General features: G+C 33.9%; 2 protein-coding genes across 5 annotated transcripts in view; both read right to left on the reverse strand.

The window, feature by feature from the left end:
- The window catches only part of LOC148943465 (uncharacterized), a 328,640-nt gene that overhangs the window by 114,248 nt on the left and 186,472 nt on the right, over positions 1 to 27,920 (reverse strand). The window lies entirely within an intron of this gene.
- LOC148943467 (histone H4 transcription factor-like) lies at positions 1,063 to 27,920 on the reverse strand. Its single transcript, XM_089101558.1, has 7 exons — positions 27,741 to 27,920; positions 25,570 to 25,787; positions 22,243 to 22,394; positions 18,848 to 18,974; positions 10,839 to 10,975; positions 2,123 to 2,229; positions 1,063 to 1,284 (listed from the first exon to the last, which is right to left on the reverse strand). Exons 2-7 carry the CDS (start codon positions 25,738 to 25,740, stop codon positions 1,280 to 1,282), a joined length of 699 nt encoding a protein of 232 aa, XP_088957684.1. The 5' UTR covers positions 25,741 to 25,787; positions 27,741 to 27,920; the 3' UTR covers positions 1,063 to 1,279.

The following is a 27,920-nucleotide window of genomic DNA, read 5'->3' on the forward strand; positions in this document are numbered from 1 at the left end:
TGAATATGGATATAAATGGGGAAAGATAAAAACCCTGCTTAACTCCTGATTCAGTACAAAACCAGCTCATAACTCATTTCCTACCTTAAATGCAGCAGTGTTATTCTCGTACATAGCACTTATCACTTTAATGTATTAATCTGGTTCACCATACAAGGATAAGACCTTCGCTAAAGCTCTTCTATCAACAGAATCAAACACTTTCTCATACTCTATAAAACTGAGAACCAAAGGTGTTTCATAACTCAGGAACTTCCCAATTATTAAGCTAAGAGTGAAAATTGGGTTGACATATCCTATACCCTTTCTAAAACCACACTGTTCTTCTCTTATAACTAAGCAAAATTTTGCTTATACAAGGTAGGAGGGAAATATGACAGCAAAAGCCTAAGGATTCAGCTGGTTTACAGAGTTTTTTGATTATTAGATGAGTGTATTTTTCCAGATTTCCGGAAATGAAGACCCTTTACTAACAATGGTTATATACTTTTAAAAGGTGGTAAGATAATCGGGCTTTTTATTATCTAAATTATCAATTTTATCTAATTCTCGACTAAATCCTTTTCACTTAGTGTGAATGTTTTTTTTCTCACAAGTTAAGAAATATTCATTAAACAGCATGGTACTCAAACCAAACCATATTCAAAATAAATAGCAACATTGATCAAATTTACAAATAAGAGCTACCACGAATAAGAGCAGGGCTATCCCTCTTTCAAACGCTCTAAAAGGCTTGAGTGTTACTTGTACTTTACTGAGAATAATATGTATTACTAAACATGTTGTTTTTCAAAGTAGTTTTATATGGGAAATATATGCCACTACACAGACGGTTCACTTAGATAAGGATCACTTTTTACTAGGCTCCAGGAGCCGAACCTGCTAGGCTTACAGGTGAAGACCGGTTCTGAAGCAGATATAATAATCAAAATAAAGTCAGATTTGAAATATGATATAAAGAACATCAGTATAACGTGAGGTCACTAAGAGCTGATGAGGTCTGCTTAAAAACAGAGGATAAAGTAGCTTTTTTGTTTATATAGCCAATTTAACAAGTTCCATAATTGGTATATATTTCAAAAAAAAAGAAAAAAAGGACAAAAACTGGTCTTACAAAAAACAGTCTGGTTTACTGACATCATTTATGTTCGACAAATAAAACACAAACAAAGAAATTTTGTTCAAATTTGTCAAAATAAAAAAAAGTAACTTTAGAGCTGCACAGTCGCCACACAAATTCATTCCACAGTTGTCACTGAAAACCTGAATCTATGCAAGTTCAATCTAAAAAAGAGAAGAGGAAAAAAATGAGCAAAAGAATATAGCCGATTAAATACATCTTTAAAAACATTCGGTCAGTAAGGGAAGAAATTATTGTTCAAGATAGTAAAAATTATTGAAGAAATTTTAACACTAGAAAGCTGTTGTTAAAAATAAAGAACACTCGATTAAACTGGTGATTCTGGAAAATAGAAGGATCTGATCTATGTAGCATTTTTATTCGCGATTAAACAGCGTACGTAGGGACAGCAAGTTAGAATGAAATGAACAGTATTTTTCATAGCAAATATTGTGAATAAGGGCAAAGATGAAAGTTAACATTTAACATAAAGTTAACATAAGGCATGTTAAATCCCTTTAGATAAAGTAAAAAATTAAGCAATACTCATTCCCACAAACTTTATGGTTCCTGGTTCAAACTATATAATCTTAAGAGGTTAGTGTGAAACATGTTCAAAGCATGAATTAAAATGGAGGAAACTTCTGGTTAGAGATACTAAAGGAATTTCTTGAAAAAACTCTACCTTTCCGGTGTCTTGGAAAGCATTTTGCAGATTACCTAACACATTTTTTTCACTGGGCACATGTCAATTACTGGTAAATTTTTTAGAATTACCTAATTGAAATGACGTATTTCTGGCAGCAGATAGCTTAGGCGAGAGAGAAAGAGGGAGAAGATTTATTTTTATAAAATCCAAAAATCCAGGAGAAAGTGAATGCTTGAAAGGGGGGAGAGAGGCTCCAACTAAACTGGATCTTCTTTTTGTAGGTTTTTCTGAATTTGTATCTAATTTGAAAGTTTAAGATTTAAACTCTAATTAGTCAAAGAAAACATAAATACCTTCGTCTCCACCCTCCGCTTGTGCTTGGATTCGCGCGTTTGCTTCACCAGCGGTAATAGGAACAGCATTTATGGCTATGCGACTTCCATTTTCTTTAGTCTCAAACCTTTGAAAAACATTTCAAATTTAACCACAAATAGCGACTAATAAACGAATTATAATAGTAGCGAACATAAAGACCCTAAATTCGAAAAGAAAATCACTCTTTCCCTTTTAGTTTCTATTTTCACTGATCGACAGCCGAATAAATGGGTTTATTTAAAAAGGTACCCAGTAGCACGCGAAGTTGCAATAATGATCAGTGCAATACCGTTGCATTTATCTGCAAAGACGATCTTTGACTTTGACCCTATGAAAGCCGGTTGGAAGCGACCTCGCGGCCGACCGCAGATACAATGGTCCGACAGCCTCTCGAGTTCCTGGCGATGGCAAACATCGGACCAAGCGAAGCGCAAACGCTCGCAATGGACCACAGCAGATGGAGGAAGAAGACGTCACTCTCTATGCCAAACAGCGCCCGGCAGGAGACCCAAGTCAAATCAAGTAAGTCAAAATCAGGTAAATCAAGTAAGCCCTTGACTTAGAAAATCGATTTTTCTCCCATGCACCTTTTTTTCACCTGGAGTCATTAAATACAGCAGGTGATCATAGGTTAGGAAAGCGCCCATTTAAATACCTATCCAAATTAGTTCAAGTTTCAGCATCCTTTTAAGGACCAAAATATATCAGAGGGCCACCTGACCGCCCTATAACAGCAAATGTACCCCCAGGCGGCCGCGCAGTCACATATAGAATCAGAAAAAAAAATATCTAAAGACAATAATCAGACAAAATAGTAACTTTTTTCTATCAGAACAGTTAGTTTGAAGAAACGAAAAATTCACCTCCGGGGCGATATGACAATTTGAAACCCAGGGGTAAGGATCCGAAGATACACAAATAACTTTTGACTCCTGATCGTTTAAATTTTATAAGAATAAACACAGATTATACATACTGTAATCCTTATAAGGATAAGGATTATTAATAAATCCTTAAGATAACAGTGTGGCTATTCTAAGTCACAAAAAAAACAAACAAGTATATATTTCATGAACGTTTTCCAGAAAACTCTAGTCACGTATTTGATACCCGCATAAATTTTTTACGAATTAGTTCAAAGTTATTCTTAAAAAAAAGCTCCCTCATTTGTTTGATATGCTCATCTTGCATACCCCAATTTCAGCGACTATTGATTTTTTTTTTTTTCATTAACTTTTACAATCTCTAATATGCGAAAAAAAATTTGCGAAATAAGTTCGGATTTTTAGCCATCCTCTTTACCACTATTTGTAAACTGGAGCTCTCTCAGAAACTCCAGTAGAGATTGGGGTCAATAGCTATTACAAGGCGTTGATGCTGGTCGGAGGGAGGAGGGCAGTAAGAGGGGCACGAACTTCTAGTCCTCATAAATACCCTTTCACTTTTTAGGTGACATCCAGAGGCCCTAGGTACGAACTGGGAAGATGGAAGATAGAGTTGACATCAGGGTTGCCAGCAGGACAAAAAAAAAACATAAAAAAAATATGATAAAAAAATAACCATACTGACGACTGAAAGTAAATAGGTTTGTTTTCGTACATCGAATACCGAGTTAAAGTCAACACACACACCAAAAAAATGCCTTAAAGTACATGTATCAGTATATCCACAGAGGAAAAAAATTCTTTAATAGACCCCAAGCGGGGTAACCCTGGTTGAAATGTTGGGGAATATAGCTCAACTGTTATTTTTAAGAGATGTAGTGCTTGCTGTCGTGGTTTTATATTTATCGTCCGTTTCGGTGCTCTTTTTTTAACAAAAAATACGTGACCTGTTTTCAGAGGATGAAGCTCATTTTCTTTCTCTTTCAAAAAGCAGCTGCTATCACGCAAAACCTTCCAAAGAAATACAAAGACGCAGGAGGAGGTGTTCGTAAAATTGAGAGATGATACCCGCATAAATTTTGGACGAATACAGTTCAAAGTTATTCTTTAAATAAAAGTACTTTATTTCTATAATTAATTAAAAAAAACTTTTTCCACAAAATGAGTTTTTCAACAAAAAGTAAAGAACTCCATCAAACCAAAAATGAACGAAAATAGAATCAAACAATCTACCAAGCACACAACTACCACAAATCAGTATCAATAAATAAATGAAACACAAAACAAACAGAAATTACAATAAATAACAGAGTCAAACCAAAAACGAACAGAAATTAATATTAGTAGAGTTCGAAGCCCTTATGATTTCTAAAAGCCAGATTATGATTTTCACTTTACTGAAACAAATTCAAATGAATTTACTAAAGAAAATGTGCATTGTCATTTTAATAAACATATGCTGATATATATTCCTTAAAATCTTAATTAATTTTTGATTTCTTAAAGTTATAAAAGTGAAAACATTTAAAAGAATTTTTTCAGTAAAGCACAAATTATATTCTGGCTTTTAGAAATCATAGGGGTTTTGAACCCTACTCGTATTAATTTCTGCTCGTTTTAGTTTTGACTCTGTTATCTATTATAATTTCTGTTCGTTTTGGGTTTCATTTACTTACTGATACTGATTTGTGGTAGTTGTATACTTGGTAGATTGTTTGATTCTACTTCGTTCATTTTTGGTTTGATGGAGTTCTTAACTTTTTGTTGAAAAACTTATTTTGTGGAAAAAGTTTTTTTTAATTAATCTCTGTTCGTTTTATAGTCTTTTTCAGGGAAAAAGAAAATAATAGTTTGAATCTTTCCGGTTTTCCTTTAAGAATTTATAGTTTAGCAGGCTATTTATATGCTGGAGAAACTTTTTCAGAAATTTTTAACAATATAAACTCTTCCAAATAATGACATAAATAGTAGTATTTAATTTTTGATTTCTTCAGCTCATTTTACGAATGAGCTCTTTTAATACGTTGAACAAAATGGCTATCTCAAATTTTAATTGTAAGTGTTTGGGGAAACGATGGGCGTGGGGAGGGGCATTTGTCCTCTGATCACTTTCGACTGACAAAAAATGCACTAGTCCTCTCAATTTCATAATTTCTATCTGAAAATCAACGCTAAACAAAATTGCTGTCTCACAATTTTGATTGGATGTGTTTGGGGAAATGGTGGGCGTGGAGGTGGTGTCAGTAAAGGGCACAGTAAAAGGGCACAAGCCACTCCAATTTCCAATCGAACGAGTCGTTTTTGAAGTTTCTACGACAACTCCTTCGATACGAAGTGCCCTGGTCTAAGATCAAGAAAAAAAACATAGTGCCAACATTGTTCTTTACTTAGGCAGAGCTATTGCGCTGCCTATGATATGTTCATCTTGCATGCCATAATTTCAGCGACTATTTATATTTATTTATTTATTTATTTATTTTTTTGCTAACTTTGCGAAAAAAGTTCCAGTACAGATTGGGGTTAACCTTTTTTTACAACGTGTTGCTGTTGGCTGGAGGGGGAGGGGAGGAAGAGGAGCACGAACTTACAGTCTTCACAAATACCCCTTTACTTCTTAGGTGGTATCCAGAGACCCTAGGTATGAGCTAAGGAGACTAAAGGATAGAGTTGACATCAGGATCAGTGCTTCCACTTTTCGATTTCAGTTTTCCCTATTTTTATATCAGTTTTCCCTTAAATTCCCTATGTTTAGGTCTGATTTCTCCCTAGAAAGAAGGGATATTTTGCTTTACATTTTCACACAACCTACATGATTGCATGATTTGATGCTGCACAGCGCAGCATGACAGTTGACGACAGTTGATAAAGTTTTATCTTCGTTTTTCAACCAGTAATTGACCCGAACAGGTGAGACTAGTTTGACATTCTCGAGACTATTTCGGATGTCTGTATTAAATAATTTCAGGGGACTAAACAACCGCTCAGTTGGTACATTGCTAAAAGGTAAAGAGAAGATCAGTGATATGCGCTTCCACAATTCCGGATACTTGATTTTGCCACTGCGAGTCTCCAGACTAAATATCTTTATCCAGTACTCCTCACCTGACAGGTCTTCAACTTAGAAATCTCCCAAATGAAGCTCAGTGACATCAGTCTTTGATTGTGACCTCCCTTCTATGTCCATTTTCTGGAGGCAACACTTTTCTCTTAGAACAGGAAATCTTGCAAACAGTAGCCTTAGAGATTTTGGTTTCAAATTTGTTGCATTCCTTGGTTCAACCAAAGTATCTTGAAAGGTTCTTAGATGCGCTTGATTAGGACTATATAGAATTTTCAACAAGACTGGTAAAAGAGATCGATATTATCACTTCGCCCTTGAGTATCTACGAGTCTTTGCGTTGAATTGGTTGCAGCTATTCCCACATATGTCAGGTTTAAAGGCAGGTACTCACTTGAAAGGTAAGGATCAAGTTTGGTAAACAAAGCAACACTGCGAATACAGTCCAGTTTCATGAAGTTAGACGCATCATCATTCACAAGTTTGCTGACACTTGCCTTTAGGGAGTGAAGAAATTGAAGCTCAGATTGAAAAACTTTGTTGAATTTGTTGGAGAGGCAAAGAGAGTAGTCTATGAATTCAAAGTATGGCTTTGTCAACTTGATTTGTAATGTTGACAAGATAAGCTTATTGGTTGCAGTTGGGTCATCAAACATGGTTCTAAGAAATATTGAGTAATAGCAACCCGATGGTCAATAAGCCTCTTTATGCAGGCCTGAAGGAACAACCATCGGGTTTATCCTGGTGCAAGAAATGAGAGTACTTTGGATTAAAAGAACTCCTGAAATTTAGCATACATATCTCGTATGGAAGCACTTCTGGAAAGGTGGGCATAGATATTTCGCGCCAAGTCTTCTATAGTCTTGGGAAGTGACAAGCAAGCATAGGATGAACACAAGTGAATTAGATGGCATGAGCATTTCACATTCAATATATGGGACACCACGGCTTTCATTAGCACTGAAGCAGATGTATTGGCTCCAAACCTGACGTCAGTAGTATTTGTGCAAAATCCAACAATATTTTTCTAGGGAATCGAGTTTCTTTTCAATGACTTGTTTGATGCAGTTAGTAAGACTCTCAGCCAATCCATCATTAAATTCATTTTAGTGATGGCAAAGTTCAGGGGATAAAGTTCATTTCCTACGCAAATGTATGTTAAATTTTGATTCAGGATGCAATTCTGACTATAGAGGTAAGTTTTATTCTTAGCTACCTGAATAATCCGTTATTATAAATGATGCCCACAATTGCTGCAGAGCCTAACCAATACTCCTTTATGTCGGTAGTTTAAACTATTCAAGCCATTGCATAAAAAATAAAATAAATACTAGGCTACCTAAATAATGTTCTAGGGTTCAGTTTTTTGAAATTTCGGCAATTACAGCACCATAAGCCAGTGTTACTACATAAGCTTTTTTAAAACTGAGCATACGCAATCTTTGAGAATTTTTCAGCCTTTTGTTTGAAAACAATAAAATTTTCCCTTAAAATCCGTATTTTACCCCAGATTTCCCTAAAAATCCTTACTTTACCCCACATTTCCTTTTGTCCCTATATTCAAAATAAGTGTCCCTAAAAGAAGTGATTTCACCCTAAAATAGGCTAATATCCATAGAAGTGGAAGCCGTGATCAGGGTTGCCGCAAGAACAAAAAAAAAAAAAAAAAAGACACGAAACATCGCAAAAACAAATCACGGGATTGCTGACTGAAAGTAATCAGGTAGTTTTGCATAGTTCAAATACTGTTCTAAAGTCAAAACACAAAGAAAAATGTCTTGAAACACATGTATTATCCGTCTTTCAATTGTACTTGTCAAATCTGTTATAAGCCGTTGTCATTCATAGTGTTCAATGTACATATTTTAAGATACTTATCGTCTGGCTTTAGTTTATTCTAAAGAGGTGTGAATCATTCCTCGAAGGATGAGGAGGGGGGTTCCAAATACTAGACCTTTGGTAGCAATTTCATTATATTATTCCAAGGACACATTCTCAGATATTTGAGAATCTTGAAAGTATACAGTTTAAAAAACTAAAGCCAATGTATCCTGTTCGGTAAAAAAAACCCATCATTTTGGACAAAAAAAAACTTAATAAAAAAAAATTGCCAAATTACCTACGGAAGAAAAAAATAAAAAATTGTAATAAGCCCCAGGCAGGGTAGCCTTGGTTTAAATTTGGGGCGTTAAAGCTCAACTGGTATTTTTAAAGGATGTAGTGGTTGTCGCGGTGCTTCTATACAAAAGGCAGCTGCAATCACACAGAACCTTCAAAAGAAGCATAACAACACAGTTGGAAGTGTTCGTAATAGCTTTTGGTCCTAGATAGTCATTTTTCTAGCTTTTTAAAATATTCATGAGTGTAGCTTACACTCCAGAAGTTTTAATATTGCTAGAAATTTTTGGCAAAAATTACGAACGCTATCAGAAAAGTCCTCTATATTCTAACAAAAAACATCCAGTAGCCTTACATGAGAGAGACAAATGTCTTGTCTCACGAAATGTCTCACTAAATGGGAAGTGTAATGATTTTTAAATATTGAAATAGGGTAACACCGAATTCAGTACTTTTTGACTTGTTAGCTGGTATTAAAATCATTCTGATTAAAAAACATTGACACAGTTTGTAAGCATCAATTTAGGCTTTACCAACTTTATCCTAATCCGTTAACAAACCCTTTCAGGATAGAAGCGAGATATCCGAAGCTAATTGCAACTTATCACAGTGCACAGGTAGAAATGGATTGAAATAAAAACGCGGTTGAAATTGATTTTCCTCTCAAGTGCGTTGGGGCTCATATAGAAAATCGAATTATTTGATTTCGCCATCGTGGTACATTGCAATGAAATCGTGGTTGAAATTCATTTTTATCTCAAATACTTGGGGGTTCAAACAGAAAATCTAATTATTTGATTTCGTCATTACGGCACACTGAAATGAAAACACGAATGAAATCGTTTCAAATACTGGGAGGTTCATATAGAATATCTAATTATTTGATTTCGCCATTATGGAACATTGAAATAAAAACGCGGTTGAAATTGATTTTCATCTAAAGTAAGTAGGGGTTCATACAAAAAATCTAATTATCTGATTTCACCATTATGGAACACTGAAATGAAAACGCGGTTGAAATTGATTTTCATCTAAAGTAAGTAGGAGGAGTTCATACAGAAAATCCAATTATTTGATTTCGCCATTATGGAACGTTGAAATGAAAACGCGATTGAAATTGATTTTCATCTAAAGTAAGTAGGGGTTCATACAGAAAATCTAAGTATTTGATTTTGCCATTATGGAACATAGAAATGAAAACGCGGTTGAAATTGATTTTCACCTAAAGTAAGCAGGGGTTCATACAGAAAATCTAATTATTTGATTTCGTCATTATGGAACAAGGAAATGAAAACGCGGTTGAATTTAATTTTCATCTCAAATACATAAAGCTTCATATAGAAAATATAATTATTTGATATCCCCATTATGGTACATAGATTTAATCACTCATTTCCATGTTGAATCTAAATACAGCACTTGACAGAATCTTATGGTATTTGCACTTATTTGGGCGAATCCGTAAAACACAAAATGTTGACTAATTGCCTTAAAATGTTTAAACCTAAAAAACTACCGAGTTTCTTGACGGTTATCGAGATTCGGTATATCTAGTTACTAGCAATAGTGACAAGAACTTTCACAGAAGATACGCAAAGAAAAAAACGATGTTAAAAGCATTTAAGTTTGGTAGATAATAATGAAGTTGCTCGGCACTATTATTGCTGACTGGATATACTGATATTACAGGAAATTCTGAGTGTTTTCCCAATTTATGAGCGCATACACTTTCCTGGTAATTTTAACTTTTAAAACAAAGCCACGTTGCTGGAAAGGGTGGGTGTTGCACATACAGTTTCATAAAATAAAAATGAGGTTACATTAAGACTGAACTTTTTAAAAATGTTTTTTCGCTAAAATATAAAAAACAAGTCTAATATATCTAATAGAGAAAAGTTAATAGAGAACAAGATGAAAGGTAATTAACGTCATTAAAATTTCAAATGTTGGCTACTAGAAATAATTACCACCACAATATTACAACATAATAATTACAATAATGTTACAACTACTGACAGCTCGTCACAGAACCGATCAAATCGAGGCTAACAAAACGCCACAAACTCTTCCATCGCCCATATCTGTTCAGAGAATCATTCTTTAATCCCTCCCACGAGGTTGCCATTTCATTACAATCTTTTCTATGACCTCTTTCAACCTCACTTGGGGAGGTCCTTTGTTTCGTTGTGCCCAGTATAAATAGTCAAAAAGCACAATTTGTGGCAATCTATCATTTTTCAACTGTTAAACATTACCTAATTTTCCTAAAAGTTTGTTCACTTTAGCCCAAGAAAGTGTGATCAATTAGCCTACTAAAATTAGGTTAAAATTGGGATGCACTGAACGTAAAAAGCCTCCCTTGTATTGCTTTTTTGTACGAATTTACTTTTCTTTATTCAAAGATTTCTTTTTCATGAATACAAAAGCTACTATTTTAGACTTAAGAGTTCAGTCGAATAATTACTTAAAAGAAAGTAAAGAGCTCAAAAGGGGTGCAAATTAAATTACCAAACGAGCCATATCCAGAAGTGGCAAGGTCAATGGAAGAACTATGTAAATACTATTAACAGTGATAGTGCTGCACACGACGGCAGAAGAAAAAAAGTGAAAAGGACGCCAAGCAGAGGAACTTACTGAAAACGAAGACTTGGAGGCGCAGGTTCCAGACGATGAATGCTTTCAAGATGCCGACTTAAAGAATTTTTGTAATGATAAATTTTGCTGCAAACGTGACAGACAAAATCCTCTTTTTTGTCAAGCCCCCCATGCACCTGCAAGCAAATTAAATATTTAACTAGAAGATCTGATAATAAATTACAAATAAATAATATAAATAAATAAATTCATTTTGAGCATGACGGCAAGTGGCCTTTAGCACTTGCAGTGACAGGTCCAACCATCAGAAAAAGAAAATATTCCAATAAATGTAAAAACAAACTTCTACCACATCATAAACTTTTGCGAAACAAATTATACAAGGAATAAACATTCAGTCTTCGAAGCGAAGACACCTGTTTATGGACATTTGAAAACACTTCGGAATTTCATTATTTCACTGCCATGAACTTTAATTAATTCAGGAATAAGAGAAGTTTCACAATAAGTGAAATAGTAAACTTCAACAGATTAGTGGAAGTGATAAGCTCGCTGTGGGTGATTAAAACTTGAATATTTTCCGTCGAAAAAGTGCGCAAAAAAGTGTGATTTATGGATATTTGGACATTTATCCCCCCTGAGAAACAGTAAACGTGCAAACAGGGTTCATAAATATACCCCGCATGCGAGTAGGTTTCTGTTTTTTGCTTATTTATTAGGCTACGAGATGACGGAAGTTATTTTAGCATCGATTCAGGCATTATCCGAAAAGTTACAAGTGATGGATTCGAAGCTAAATAGCCTGCAAGAGGCTCAGAACTCAGCAAGCAGGAAAATACAACATTTGTCAAATGAATTAAGAGTTGAAATGACTGTAATAAAATCCGAAATATCTGTAGTAAAAACAAGAGTTCGAAACACAGAGAAACTAAGCACACTCCAGGACTCCCGTATACGAATTCTCGAGAAGGAAGCTCAAAGGAAGAATTTAGTAATTTACGGGTTGCAGGAAAGCAAAGTCTATTCTTGTTTCAAAGAAGAGTTAGTGCATTATCTTGCAAGAAGGGTTCCCCAAAGCAATATTCGGCCTCACGATTTACAGGATTTTTCTAGATTGCCATCAAAATCGGGACCACGTCCTATACTTATTAGGTTTTCAAATGCGTATCAAAGAGACATTATTTTGCGCAGCGGTAGAGTTTTTGGACAGGAACGAGTGTTTGTGACTCCAGATTATTTACCTAAAGAACGAGATATTAGAAAAACCGATACATCAAGAGGCACGCACCAAGAACCTGAAATCTAAGTGGAAGGGAATGAAGTTAATAGTTAATGAAACCACTTACGAGTATAATAGAGAAACTGGCACTGTGCGATCATATAATCAACATACCCAAGTTGAAGCCGCAAACAATCCAGCAGAGGGAACGAGCTACCGAACTCGCAGGGAATGAATAAGCAGTTTACGGTCTCAATCAGGAGACACAAGAATAAGATCCTTGTCAATAGAGACTTTTGTGTCGGAATTTGGATCAGCTTTTGGGAGCAAGGCCGAAGATAACGACTATCAGAACTCGAATAAACGAGATCTAAGCCTCAATAGTAGTGTAGAACAAGAGCCAAGTAAAGCAGCAAGAATGGAGAATGAGTGAAAAAACAGTGAAAAATAGGAAATCTCGGACGATGGGAAACAATTTGCACGTTTTTTGGTTGGTCATTGGTATATTCAAGGTATCACAAGTGTAAATTTCAAAAGGATTAAACAAACGAACTATTTTGACGTGTTGCGTATTGTAGGGACGTAGAAAAGTGTAGAGGAAAGTTTGAATATTGAGGGATATGAAGAGTTTAAAGCATGCAGGAAAAAAAAAGTAGAAATAGTAGAACGTAAGGGGGCCTATCTGTGTTCGTGAAAGAAAGATCGTTTGCTTCAGTTAAAAGGCTATCTAGTAAATCAGAGAATGTTGTGTGGATTATGCTTCGTTCAAAGTACTCAGTAATTCTCATTATGCTAGGTTCAGTATATTTACCATCTCAATCTAGCTCACACTCAAACGAAAATACTCAGAAACTGCTGCCTAAGGAATGGCTGATTTATGTCTGAAGCACCCTCGCAAGGGTTTTTTATTGGTGGGGGATTATAATGCGTACACGAACAATTTTTTTAGAACAACGTGATACTTGTGATGGTTTTAATTTTACAGATCTTTCAATTCAAGAAGAAGAAAGTTTGGAGAATTTAAGGGGAAGGCATAAAAAGGACAAGGAAGGGAGAAAGAATACTTGGGGAAGTAAGCTTTTACGTTTTTGTGGGGAGTATGGTTTGATTATGGTTAATGGGAGGGTTGGAAAGGATAAGGGGATAGGAGAGTTTACATGTTTGTCGGGTAAGAACCCAAGTTTTAATTGATTATATTTTAGTTGATGGTTGGTTTTTTGTCGTGCTGTGCGGATATTGAGGTTCTGGAAATAGTTGGCTTCAACCATTTGCCATTGCTGTTAGGGATCAGAGTAGAAGATTGTCGACGGAAAAATAAGGTTATAGAAAAGGTTTTGGAGAATAGTGAACTAGATTTAAGAAAAAATATAAAGATAGAGAGAATAGTAGATATTTATGATGAAGATTTATTTAAGTTTAATGTGGGAAAAGAAAATGTAGAGAAAGAAATGGAGAAGGTTATTGACTTAGCTGAAATAGACAAAGTAAGTGAAGCAGTATGTGATTTAGAAGAACCGTTGAGGCAGATATGAGAACTACGAAAAGAGAAGAAATCGACGAAAAAATGTTTGATTATGAGTGTGAGAGTCTTCGACTCATTGTACAAGAGAGCCTGATGAAAGTACGTTCATCTTAACCGCAAGGAATAGAGAATAATTTAAGAATTTACAGAGAGAATAGAAAGCGGTATAAGAAGATGATAAGAGAGAAAAAACAATGCAAAGCAGCAAAGAAAGAAAACGAACTTATTAAACGATTCAGGGAAAAGATACACACCAATTCTGAAAAGCTGTATATAGGTCGCTGAAAGGAGAGGCACACAAGACATGTTCTTTGGAACCTGTACAGTGGGAACAGCACCTCAGGATACAATCGGTAAACGGAAACCGAATGGAAGATGATCTCCAAAATATTTTACCAGAAATTATACCTTTTGGACCCCTGACAGAGAGAGATACGAAATTGATTGCACCAATTTCGGAACAAGAGATACAGAAGGCTATGAAATCAGCTACAGAATAAGCTACAGGTAGAGACGGAATTCCACTACGAGTATGGAAAAAGGCAAAGGAAGTATGCATACCCGTTTTAACTGTCGTTTTCAGCCACGTATTTTTACTGTGCAGCTGGCCAATAGAATGGAAAACATCTATTAGCTGCACCATTATATAAAAGAGGAAAGAGCAAACAATTCTCGAACTACCGACTGATCCAGATTTCTCCCATAGTTAGCAATATTTTTTGTAAGATAGTAGATAGTCGGCTAAGAAAATGGGTAGAAGAATTAGGGAAATTAATAGAGGAGCAGGGTGGGTTTAGGAAAGAAGGGGGTACAATAGAGCAGGTTTTTATTTTGCATAGTATAGTTAGAAAAGGAATCATGAAAAAGGGGGATAGAATTTACGCATCGTTCCTGGACGTAAGAGGGGCTTTTGATAATGTGATCAGAGCTATGCTAGTTAAGCGACTTTTGGAGATCGGACTGCCTGTAAGTTTTGTTAGATTAATTGTAGGAATATATAGTTCAGTAGGCCTAGTTGTTAGAATACTAGGTAAGGTATCCGGGAGAATTTTGACGCGAATAGGTTTAAAACAGGGATGCTCACTGTCACCAACTTTGTTCAACGTGTATATTAATGATATAGTTGATTTCTTTAAGGAGAAAAGCAATCCGAAAGTACTGATAAGTGTTTCGAAAATATGCAAGCTTTTGTTTGCTGATGATATTGCTCTTATAGCACAATCGGAAAAAAAAACACAAACATCATTAAGCATAATGGAGGAATATTTGGACATGAAAGGATTAGATTTAAATAACAAGTAAACGGTAAATTTAGTTTTTAGGAAAGGTGGAAAATTAAGGAAAAATGATGAATTTAGATTTTAAGGTGATTTTATAGAGATTAAAAAAGAATTCGTGTACTTACGAGTTAAGTTTTTTGGGAATGGTAAGTATACACAGGAGGTTAAGCATAGAGTACAAAAGGGAAATATGTGTATGAATTTAATTTTAAAAAGTGAGGTTGGAAAGATTAGGGACTTAGCAATGCATAACTATTTATTTAGGACTAAACTCCTCCCGGTTATGCATTGAGGGTGTGAGCTGTGGGGTTTTAGAGAAAGTGAGGAGTCGGAGAGAATGTAAAGAAATTGTTTTAAGTGAGTTTTTAGGGCCCATAGATCCACTCAAAGTGTTGTACTGAAGGGGAATTTAGGACTAAGTAGGATAAGAAAAGATAGGTTAATAAGAATGGTGAAGTTTTGCATACAAATTTTAAGAAGTAAAAATAGACTTGTGAAAGAAGCGTATTTTAGTTTGTTGGAGGATAAGATAGAGGTAGGGTGGCCACAATAAATTAAAAAAAATTTAGATGAAGTAGGATATTCGTATTTTTGGAATGAAGGTCAGGGATCAAATTCGAATACAGTGATTGATAAGGTAAAAGAAAGGTTACACGAGCAAGGAATACAGCTGTGGCAGGCTAGGAAGGAGGCCTCGGGATCTCTGAGTCCGTATAGTACAGTGAAGGACACGTGGGGGGAAGACGTTTATTTTCAGTTGGGGGTTGAAAGGGGAAGAAATAAAATGGATTTTGAATTGAAGGGGAGGTCGAGTGATAATTGGGAAAGGGAAAGGAAATTTATAGGTCATAGTGTTAATCCAGTTCCTTGTCCGGTGTTAGGGCATGATGATGATGATATTTTTCATTTTTTGGGGAATTTTAAGGAATTGGCGGATCTGAGAAATGAGTGTTTTTCGTTAACGTTGGCAGATAGAAGGTGGGTGGAAGGGATTGTAGGGTCACGAGTTAAAATGAAATTAAGGAATTTGGCTAAGTATGTTGATGAAGGGCTGATACATCGGGAAAGAAGTATCTCTTTATAAATGTTTTCGTGAAGATTCATATATAAGTACTTTTTTTTTTTCTATGGCCCGATGGCTTTTTTTGGAAATACATACATACATACATTTCGTTCATTACTGGACCGGAGCTCACGCACGGATGTGAATAATTTAGTCATCAATAAGAAGGTAGAGCTTTTTGACACAGTCTTACATTTTTAGAAAACAGGTTTCATCTAAGTTATACAAGTAAGGTCTTAGCTTACTTTCGTGCCGTTTTTTTTTTTTTTTTTTTTTTTTTTTACGTGTACCTGTATACGCATATATTATTAATTTTTATGTTAACTGGTTGAGTGAACATAGTTGAGGCTATGTTCAACTGAAGAAAATACCTCATCACTTTTCTATTTGTTTGCAATACTCATGGTTACTTTCCTTAAGGGAAATTGACTCTCATCCTATTTCAAAAGGACAACCAAGTCTTAAAAAAAAAAAAAAATAAAAAGAAAAACAGTATTTTTCTTTTAATTATACCATTGTTCATTGCAAAACTTTCCCCTGCCCAACTTTTCCCTAAGGACTAGGGCATAAACCTTAAAAGAAATTTAAATAGCAGGTAGTAACGACAACAGAGCCATTTAAAAGTAAATAGACTTGGTTTTAACTCAATGGAGGGTCCAGGTAACAGAAAGGCTAAATAGCTAGAATTGAAAACAGATGGGAACTGGATCTCCAGTCTTTTAATATTGAATTTTAATCTAGTAACCAAATAAAGATGCATGGCAGTAAGCAGATAAAAAAAAACTACATAAAAAGCTTAAAAGTGATCTCTGACATAAAAAAAAACTTTTTTATGATAGAAAAAATTTAATGCTCTTTTGCTCAATATACAAGAGTCAAATTGAATTTCTTCTAAAGGTTAATCACTAGCATTAACAATAGATTTCTCTTTTAACCACTTTTACTTACTTTGTAGGTCGAAGTTATATATAAATCTTGTACTCAGTTTTTCCCCTATTTTCTATGGTCTGATTAAACAGAAACTTTGCTTATATACGTATTACCAATGAGAATTCATAAACAGATTATTATTTATGTTAACATAATCTAATTATGTTATTATTGCTTATTGTTGTTATTCATTATAGCATTAACTTTTAACACTGATATGAATTAACGCTCTATTTTTACAGATTTTTATACACGATTGTCTTGAGCCTGATTGCCCGTTTCAGCAAATTATCAATATCCTTTTAAAGCATAGGAAGGCATGATCTAATGATATTACAAACTGAATTACTGGACTAGAAGTACTAGTCTTTAAGAGTAAAAGGTCTTGAATGACCTTTGAATAGATCTAAAATACGTAACAAAAATTTGTAAGGATAATTTCATATTTTTCCAGGTTACAAAGGGTGAAAACTAATTAGATGATTTACCAAAGTGAAATAGTCATAAAAAAATATTTTACCTAAGGAGTAAAGAATAAATTTTTTTTGCTCCCCAGAAAAATTAAAATTTTTAAAGCTAAAAATGAAATGTTGGGGCACTCATGACATACTTTATAACTAATCAAGGATTTTTACAACACGTTTTCTTCAGAGTGAACATAAAAACCACAAAACCCTGAATACTAGGACGAATGAAAAAGTTTTAAGTTTTGACCGTCCCCACATTCATTTTTAGTATTTTCTATGTCATTTAAAAGAAATATTCACCAGCCCCTTTTTTATTCTTCGCCATACCTGTGTGTTGGGAATTTTACAAAAAGTTTCACTGCTATTCCCATAGCTGTGTGTTGGGAATTTTACAAAAAGTTTTATTTCTCTTCTAGTTGGAACTATGCATAACGCTATACAGCAAAAGAAAAAAAAAGGAAAAACTAAAGAAACTCAACTACAGTTTATAACAACAACAAGTTATTAGATTTCTTTCGTATTTTCGTTCCTCCCTTTTGTATTATAGGATTTATTTATTTCCTTGCGCTAGTTTCTTGTATGTGTTATCAGTTTTGTACAGTTCTTCTTTTCTTCATTTTTCCGTTAATAAAGGCTTCCATAAGAGAAACCAAATTGTAGAGTATCTTTTAAATACTTTTTCACTGTTTTGATTACAAGTTTTATTTATATTTTTATTTATACATATGAAATGAATATACATAAGAAATGAATATAAAGAAAAGAATATACATTTTCATTTCTTTTTAATCATAAATAGAGAGACAATCCTGTCTACGAAATTATCTAACTATTCAACTCCAGATTTTTCAATTTTGAATCTTATATCAAAGAGAATCATTTTCAATTTCTTTTAAGTTTTAACTGAAATGCTCTTTTAAGCAACTCCAAATTTGCAACATCAAAATGAATTTGATTTGTATACATTTTTACGACTCTTTGCCTGTGTAATCAAAATAAATGAAATGAATAATTTGCTCAAATGTAGGGTAAAGGACAACTTTATTCAGTCTGTGATTAATTCTTCTGAAAAAAATGACGTTTAAAAAAAATCGATGTTGGTTTTTATATATTTACTGGCTAGATTCCCCATATATACATATATACGTGGCTAAACTATTTTACAATGTAATAAAATAATGTATCCTACTATTACTTTAGAACACAAAAGGAAATTAGTTAGAAGTTCAAAAGGTAAAGGTTGGAGATTGTTGACCAATATGTGAAGACAATGAGGATGATTTGCTTTTCTGGGTATTAGCGATGAGTTAAAAGAATTGAAGAAGATAATTTTCTCATGGATTTGTGAGGGAGGAGTGGGTGGTTATTATGATAAAGGGCACATATTCTAGGTGATAATTAAATACGGAAGGCGGGTTGGTTTGGATATGGCACATTTTCCTTAGTTTGTTTATTTAGATTAGAATAAATGGCGTGTTTTTATTTTTTTAATCTACACTTATGTGAATTATTATATTCACCATAGCCTGAAGGTTTCTAGCATTAATAGATATTGTATCATACTAACCTTACGAACATGAGAACGCAAATTCCCCAATGTATAAAAGGACTCCAAGCAGTTGGTATGATCGCATTTATATGCAATTGTGCTGTGTCTCTCCATGTGTCTTTTCAAGTCTGACTTACATTTAGAGCTGTAAGAATACAGAAAAAAAAATACAAATGAACATTATTGCTGCTAAAATACAGTGCCAAGTGCTGCTAAAAATACAGTGCCCTCAGTCAAACAATAATATTGCCCATAAAAATATAGAAAAAGATTGCACAAAAGTATTCACCTATTCTTCACAGTAACAGGGTTCTATAATAACCTTTAATTAGTTCCCATAGAATGGATTTAATAAATTTTTGTCATAGCAAGCTTATCGATTTTTAGTAATTTAATGTAAATGCAAAACTGCTTTAAATTGGGTTTTGGCAGAGGAAATGCAAGAATAGTTCTTAGTGGTTATAGTTCTTAGTATAACCAAAGAGGGTATAACAATAATAATAATATTAGAATTTAGCCAAGGCATTAGAAAAAAATTCATACAGTGCCTGAGGCAATTTTCAAAAATGTCGAGACGACGGCAATAGCAACGATTATCAATGCAGTGTTTCTAGTTACAAAAAAAAGGCAGTGAAACAGATAGGTCAACTTGCAACTATTAAAAGACATAATTTCTTTCCAATTTTCTTTGGAACCATCTGCAAGGTTTGATATAGCTAGTGAAAAATCATAATTTGTGCACGCAGTTCAGTCTCTTCTATACATTAAGTGTTTTTTTACTTGGCCAGCGCTGATCAATTTTGGGCTGACCAGCGCTGAGTGCTGTTCAATTTATGATTAGTAATACGTAGAAACATAGTAGAGACGGTTTCCCAATGTCGTCTCCTTGAAAAAATGACTTAGCAAGTTTACACATAACGGTATATTTTAAAACCTCATATACCTGTGTATTTTAAGAACTCATAGATCAAGATTTAGTTGCGAGGCTATGAGGCTCAAAAGCCTTACAATGGGCTTTTTGTCCAGTACATAAAATTATGAAACTTGCTCTTTTATAGCGAAACCTTATGGGTGATTGAGTTATAAAGTGATTTCACTGATCACAGCCCCTTTACTGAAAAATTAAATATTACAACATTACAATTAAAAAATAATAATCCTTCTCTTGTTATTCAACATGCTGTTCTATCCAATACAGTATATTACAATTAGTATACTAGGTTTGAAAATTTCGTCAGCAGTTGGACGATGAATTTTGTTCGTAATATAAATGAACTTATATCTCGTAAAAGATTTAACCTTTCTCCTTACTTACCACAATTTATAAGCAGTCACAGTCTCTCAAATTATTTCCTACATAGAATTGGAAAAAGAGACACTTTACTGTGCTCGTGTGGTGGTGTTAAAAATTACTATTACTTCCTCGCTCGTTTTTAATAAACGTTCAAACGAGATGTTAATCTCTAATCCATTTAATTTGTACTTACTTAATCTATATAAACTTACTAGGACCTTAGTTCTTCAAATTCTCACTGATTCAAATCAACAACATAGTTGATTCCTAAGGTGATATGCTTACTGTTTAGCTCATGATTTTTCTCTCTTCTTTCTCTTCTTTATATGTGCTCCTTTTTTTGTATTTTGCTGAAATTCCAGGTTTCCGGTTCAGTTAAAAACAAAATCTATATCCATATCATTTGGAACGAATACGCAACTGCGTGGCATTACTCCCTCTGAAGGTGAAAAGCTCAATATATAGTTTTTCAATAGTTTTGAATTGATTCACTATTTCAGAATTTTCACTCCATCTTCGGCTAAAATTGTCGATTTTCACCACAAAATGGCAAAAAAAGACCACTTTGCTCTGACATAATCTATTTGCTAGTTATAAGGAGAACTAGAGTCTTTAGTTTCCTTTCCAATGAGCCTTCTTTAGATATTGTAGGACAATTGGTAGATTATGATCACTGAAAAAAAACAAAAAAAACACGCACATATGTCCGTCCCTCTTGAAACAATTACGAAATTTCATATTTTGGCAGATAGGGGCTTTAAACCGACAAAATTGTTTACTACAAAATAGAAAATGCCACTCCAATTTGCTCGTTCGCTAGTGTTAAGAATTGCCTTCACATCCTCCATAAATTTCTGTTCACTTGCTGTTGATGAAATGCTTAAACAACTAATTGATCTGTTTCCCATTTAATATGTATTTAAATAGTGACAGTAAATTTACTAGGTCCTTAGTAGTGCAACGTCCATTTATATAAGCCGGTTCATTTAATGAATGTAGTTGATTTCTAAACAGACAAGCTTACTATTCAGTTTGTAGCCTTCTTTTTTTATCCGTAGTGTTTCTTTTTTTAATTTTGCTGCGTTTATTTTCCTGTTCTTTTTTTGCCAATTTACATTTATTGTAGATGTGAAATTACGGGATTCCAGTCAAGCCACAAATAAAGTATCTATCTAACACAAGTTTTGTTCAATTTCATAGAAATTCATATATCCGATCATAATTTAAACTATGTGATGTATAAATTTCTTTCAACAGAAAATCTTATTTTAGCTTCAAATAAAGGCAGTTTAATTTACATCTACTGACATTTAAGAAAGGTTCACCAGTTTAAGATACACGCACTACAATTAAAAAGAAAAATTTATATCTGAAATACATTTCAATAGTATTTCTAACTGTTGAACATAAATAAATGTTCATTAACAATTAATAAATTATTATTAGCTTTCATTAATAAATGGTTTGATGAAGCCTATGTTCCATAATATGCTTTTGACTACAGGAACATGCAGTACTTGTTTAATTTACTGCCTAGAATCGTCCAATACCGACTTACCAACTAATTTTAATTATTCTACTACTATTTTACTAACTCTCTGCGGCACCAAACCACCTATAGCCAACACAGCAACACATGCACCCCTTCCATTCCAGTCAATTCAAAGCTTCCTCTTTAAAACCTCCCCATAACTTCACCGAAGATCGCCGTTACAGTTGAAAAAAAAAACAAAAAAAACAATGAAATCTCTTAGGCCGGCTGATCCACGACGCAAAAATAAATGCAAAGCAAACGAATAAAAGAGCAAAAAAAGCTGCTAGTTTTCGCCAGACCTAACATAGTAAAAAATACAGCAACAAAAATGTGCAATATGGAAAAACGTTCGCAATAAGACAGACAATTAGGAAGTAAAAGAACGGTTAAGTTTAAATAGAAAAAAGAAAAATTTTATAAAAATTATAGAAAAATTAATATAAATTACCAGCCGATTAAGCCTAATTCAGTTACGCCCTAAAATTCGATAGGAGTAACCCGTCCTTGAAGAGTACGGTTACCTCCTATCCTATAGAGCTCTGTAACAATTCTTCTCACAGATCTTTCCAAATTCTGAATACTTACGCATAAGAACAGACGGTGCACTGAAAAGACCTTCGTGACGAGTGTACTTGTGCAATATGCCGATCGAGCTTTGACTGATAGGGGAAAAGCTTGGATGGTCCACATATAGAGCAACTGAAAGTCTTGATTGCTGCGTGGACTCGCTGATGCTCCTGAATAAATTGACAAAGTGAAAAAAAAAATCATATTGAAAAGAAGAGAAATTAAATTATTCCTATTACATGTGAAACATTATAATTTATTAATCTGATCCTAAAATTCTTTTTCTATTGCAAACTCCATGAGATAACTAGTTACTGTATCCCTTGCACCTAGTTCCAGGAAAATATTACTTGAGAACTTATCAGTTTTAATAATCTTAGCACGTATAACATCCATGAATTCTTCGCGTAAGATTAAAGTTGGTTTAAGGGGATGGAAAGAGGGGGCACTCGTGCCAGGCGCAGAAATTTTAAGGGCGCCATTAAAAAATTGAATAATTTAAATAGCAAATTAAAAATAATAAACATAAATTAAAAATTAATTGATAAATGGAAAATAACTTTGTTAATAATGAAAATTTTAATAGAATTCGGCCTGAACATTTTTTGGGAAACACGAGGGGTGAGGCACACTAATCATAATTTTGCCTGGGCTATAAGAGAGGCCAGAAATGCCACTATGTAAGGCATTTTCTGCCAAAAAGGACATTAATAGATAAGCTAAGTCGACAGGATTATTTTTTATCCATATCAAAGAAAGAAAGATTTTCAGTTGGCTATGACCATGAAAACCTTCTACCCCCTCCCCCCAATACACAAAACAAACATGAAGATAAAAAAGAAACACTGATATGAATGATTTGTTGGCCTAAGGGATGTCAAACGCCACTTTCAAATAGACGTCAAATGAGTTAGAATGATAACATAATAAAGTAGCATATACGTTAATAGAAGTTCCTTTTGTCATGTAGCTCTACTGGGATAAAAAAAATAAATTGATTGATAAAAAAAATAAAAAAAAACTGTTAGTGTAAATCGAAAATAATTTTTTTGCAACCAAGGACGATAGAGAATAATGAAGAGAGCATAGAAAAACCCTGGCTGGGGGTGAAAATAGCAGCAACTACAGGAAGTCGATAATTCAGGATCAAAATATATTGCGTAAAGATTCAAGGTCCAATTCTCAATGTTTCACAGCCCTGTATTCAAAAGTATTTAGTAGGACAAAAGAAAAGAAAGATGTAGAAAATTTCTTTTTTCCAACGAAATTAATGATCAAGCATATTTGCAAAAGCGATTGAGTTCTATTTTTTTTTTTTTTTTTTAAAAAGGGTAGTCAGAATGACTTGTACAAATAAAAATATAAAAGCTGCCATTTTTAGCTCTTCGAAGGTGCTACAAGTGTTCATTTGTTCGATACCCTTCATCTCATAGCATTTTATAATCCGGTAACCTTTTTAGTGGTGCTATAAGCTACAAATAAAGCAAACTTTAATCTAAAAGATTTAGCCTACCAACCCAAACAAAATAATATTCAAGAAAACATAGAGCTTCATACTGGTCGATTATAAATTTTGGTAATCCAATTCTGTGACTGAACCTCGTCATTATAATCATGTTTGGACACATCGAGAAGGATTGCGCATCAAGAAGAAATTTCTCAAGATAAATCTGGAGAAAGCCACAGGAAATAGGAAAACCCTGGCCTCAATTTTATACTTCTGCATTTTAACGCCCCATCTTAATAAAGGATACTCTGGTAATACCCCCCCCCCCCTAAAAGACAAAAAAGAAGAAAATAAACTTTAGATTTCCAAAAAAAAAAGAAATCGTAGCGGGGAATATAATTCTAGTTGTATTAAAATGATCATCTATTTATTCATTTGGCTGTTAGAATCCAAGTCTCAAAACAATTTAATGTAGTATAAGAAAAACTATATGATACAAAAGTAATGAATAGAGATCTATGATCATGTTCTGTCACCCAGTGGCACACTGGTCACTAATCTTTCATTCTTGCTTTCCCCTTTCATACATCAGCGATGCTATAAACCAAATTTCTTTCCCTTTTTCGTTCCTTGTACTCACATATTCATAAAATTCTGTGGGTTTTGTAACAAAAAAAAAAAAAAAAAAAATTTCGGCCCTCTTAGCATTAAAATGTCGTCAGATTCATGAGATAACCAATAAATTTAAAATACTGTTTAATAGCTAAGTACTTAACTTCAATATTTTCGAAGATGTACCAACACACAAAGGCGCATTTGTTTGAAGCTTTCCTATCTACTTTCACATTTAATACAATACCTTGATGTAATTTGTTACATCCACTGCTACCACACAGCAGTGTCAGTGACGAATTAAGGGGGTGCCGATCAGCCCCTAGCTCAGGTACAGCTTATTTTTGTTACATTTGGCAGTTGAATATATACAAATATGAAAAAAGAAAAAAAAATGCAACAAAACAACCTTGCATAAAAAGACAGGAAGCTCAAATCTCAAAATTCTGGATCCAAAACTAACTACCAATGAAAGACAAATTACCATCAATTTCTTTTTTTATTATTCTAATCGTCTATGCTAAAATTTCAAACCGATTAATTATACGCAATCTAGGTTCACGAACTTATTGAAGTTGCGTAGGGTACGAACTGACCTACTAAAACATTATACTTTGTGAAGATGCAGCTTTAGATCTTATTGTGGGCAATTTTTTTTCTTTGTGTTTTCATAACTTTAAAATTTATACGATTGTTTCTCTTATAAGAGATGGAGGCTAACTCTTTAGTTCCAACTTCAAATTTTCATTTTATCACGGGTTTTAATCTAGTTGTCCCTTTACTGGAAACAGGTAAAAATCATTGCAAATTATGTTTCTTCATTGAGTGTTTTAGTGATCCGTAATACAATACATCTACAGAAAAATGAATAGAAATAAATATATGTTTAGTTAAACGCAAGCAAAGATGTTAAAACTTAAAAAGAGTAAAATTACATAAGGTACTGCCTCCTTCATTCACGGCTGAAGGAGGCCATTGCCTCCTTCAGCCGTCAACTTCGACGTTACAGAGATTACTTGCTCTTTACAAAAACCTTACTAGAGCAGAGCATATGCTAAATTGGTGACCGATCAATTAAATGTCGATTAAACAATCAATTAGATAATTGGCGACAGATCGATCAAATAATTAATTGACTAATATACTTGCTTTTACTTGTCCGACTAATATATTAGATTTTCACATGCAATGTTGTCCGGAAATTCTGATGAGAGAGACGTCAGCAGCCTTTACGGCCTTCAGTGATTGTTGTATTAAAAAAAAAAAAAAAAAAAAAGTTACTTTACTTTTAGCAGAACAAGACTGACAAATGTTTTTGAACATCTAGTACATTCAAATGGAGCACCACCAACAGGAACATGTTCAACCCTCAGCCAGTGCTCCTTTAAACGTTCTTTTCCGGAAAAAGAAAGACCGCAGAATGGACATGAATGAGTCTGCTCTCCACTATGCCTCATCAGATGCCTCAAAAATTTACTCCTGCATCCGTGTTTGTAACGGCATCCTAAAAAAAGTTATAGAAAAGAAATCAAATAAAAAAATTTAGAAAGATAAGTCTTAGCACTAAAATTACTAGAAGGCAACTTAATGACAGTTTCAGGTACGGTTCCTAAGCATAGGCGGTATTCGCTAAAGTGACTATATGTGAGACGAGAGAGAGAGGGAGAGAAGGAGAGAGAAAAAAAAGGAGAGAGAGAGAAGGAGGGAGAGAGAGAGAGAGAGAGAGAGTGAATCGTATCTTTATTCTCAGGTAAGAAATCGAAAACTCCAAAAGACCATAATCCTACCAGAAAATAGGTTCAAAAATTTGAAAATCTGATATATTTTCTTAAGCCATTCTGATGGGTGCACAATTGGAAGAAAGCGTCTAAGCCCACCTTACGACTATGGATAATTAGGCATCAATCGGAGAATGAAGCAATATTTCAACCTATCCTCTGCGGTTATCATCAGGATTGTTTAAATCTATATTTCCTGCCAAAACAGATGGAGGTGACACAATAATAAACTATTCAAGATATTACCGAATTCTCTAATTGGTGCCTTATTATCTGTAGCGACATCTACGCTAAAAAAGAAAGAAAGAAAAAAAATTCTGAGTATGGACTAATCCAAACCAACACCGATTTCTCATAAAGCCTTGACAGGACTTTATTCAACGTATTGTGACAAGTCCATTCTTTTTCTATCAGGTTTGCGCCCCTTTTTGGGTGCTAATGAAATGGGAAATATAAGCGTTCCTTATTTCCGGTATTATAAATGTAAAAGCCGTAATGTTATTTAAAAGTTTGGCGCGACACATATATGGACTCCATATGAAAATTTACATTCGAAATTAAAGGAGGAAGTTTACCTACGATTAGGTCGATTTAACCTTGTTACATAGTTGGTCCGACCAACCCTGGCACAGACGTTAGAATCAAACCCAGCTGTTTTATAAATTATATAAATTTGTGTTTGATACGTTTTATTTCTGGAAATACTTCAAACAAATAAATTGTCTGTATATCTTTTTATTTCTTTTGTCTTTTTGGTGTTACTTACTACACTTGTTTTGTGACTTTTGTCAGGAATACATGTTTAAGCTGTTTTTTGTCTTCGTTTTTAATTTTTTCTTTTTAACTTACTCCGCTTCCTATGTAGCAAGGGCGGGTTTAAAAATTTTTATTATTTAGAAACGATTGGCGGCGACTGGGCAATTAAGATGAAAGAAAGAATGTGATTAAATTTTAAAGTCTTTAGAAAACGCTCTTGAATAATCAATCTTAGGCCTTTCAAAACAAAGTTAAAATGCCAAGTAGCCCTATGGGTAATTTGACTGTGGGTGAACAATAGCAACCTGCCTAATATCTAAAGGTCATTACAGCTAACCTAGCCTCAAAAGTACGTTCTTATAAGGTATTCAACAAACGATATGGTTAAGTGAAACAGAATCCAATTATTAAACTACTTGGAAAATGTAATAATAGGGGATGCTTATTTTTTAGGAACCACTATTGAATAAAGAGTCCTTCTTTAAAGAAATGCAAGAAAATATAGTGATATCTCATTACTTAGGAATATTTAAAGAAATGCTACTTATCATTTTTAAAAATCTTCCCCATTTTTTATTGTACACCTGGTTTGCAAACTTGCCGTTTCTTTTACAAGCCCAGGGATTAATATGCCCGTCTACAAACTTACCCTTATGTTTGTTAAAAGCCAGGAAAAAAGCATTGTAAAAATCTACACCGAATAATATATGAATTTTAGATATACAAAGCCTTGTTAGCGTTAAATTGTAAGGTTTATGCTGGCAGTTAATTAAGTTGTATGACCAAACTTAATGAGTTAAAAACTGGATTAGATTGAGTCCACTCCAAGCTTTCATTTTTATTTTACAGTTTAGAAGGATCAATTAAATAAAAACAAAACTAAAAAATATAAAAAGAAACTTGAAAAATGAAGTATAGGTTACCTTCCCACTCACAGGTTTCTGATTCACCATAGTTTATATGGCCACGGACATGCCAATAGAACAACTGAGGGTCATTAAATTTTAGACCACATTCGGCCCAATTGCAGAAAAACTCGTTTGGCAAAATTGGTAGTTCATTTGTGGAGGTAGGGTCCTTACATCCGGGCTGAAAACCTGGAT

This window comes from Artemia sp. Qi Xiang Cuo, chromosome 15 (assembly GCF_049724085.1).
Source record: "Artemia sp. Qi Xiang Cuo chromosome 15, ASM4972408v1, whole genome shotgun sequence".
Taxonomy (NCBI): Eukaryota; Metazoa; Arthropoda; class Branchiopoda; order Anostraca; family Artemiidae; genus Artemia; species Artemia sp. Qi Xiang Cuo.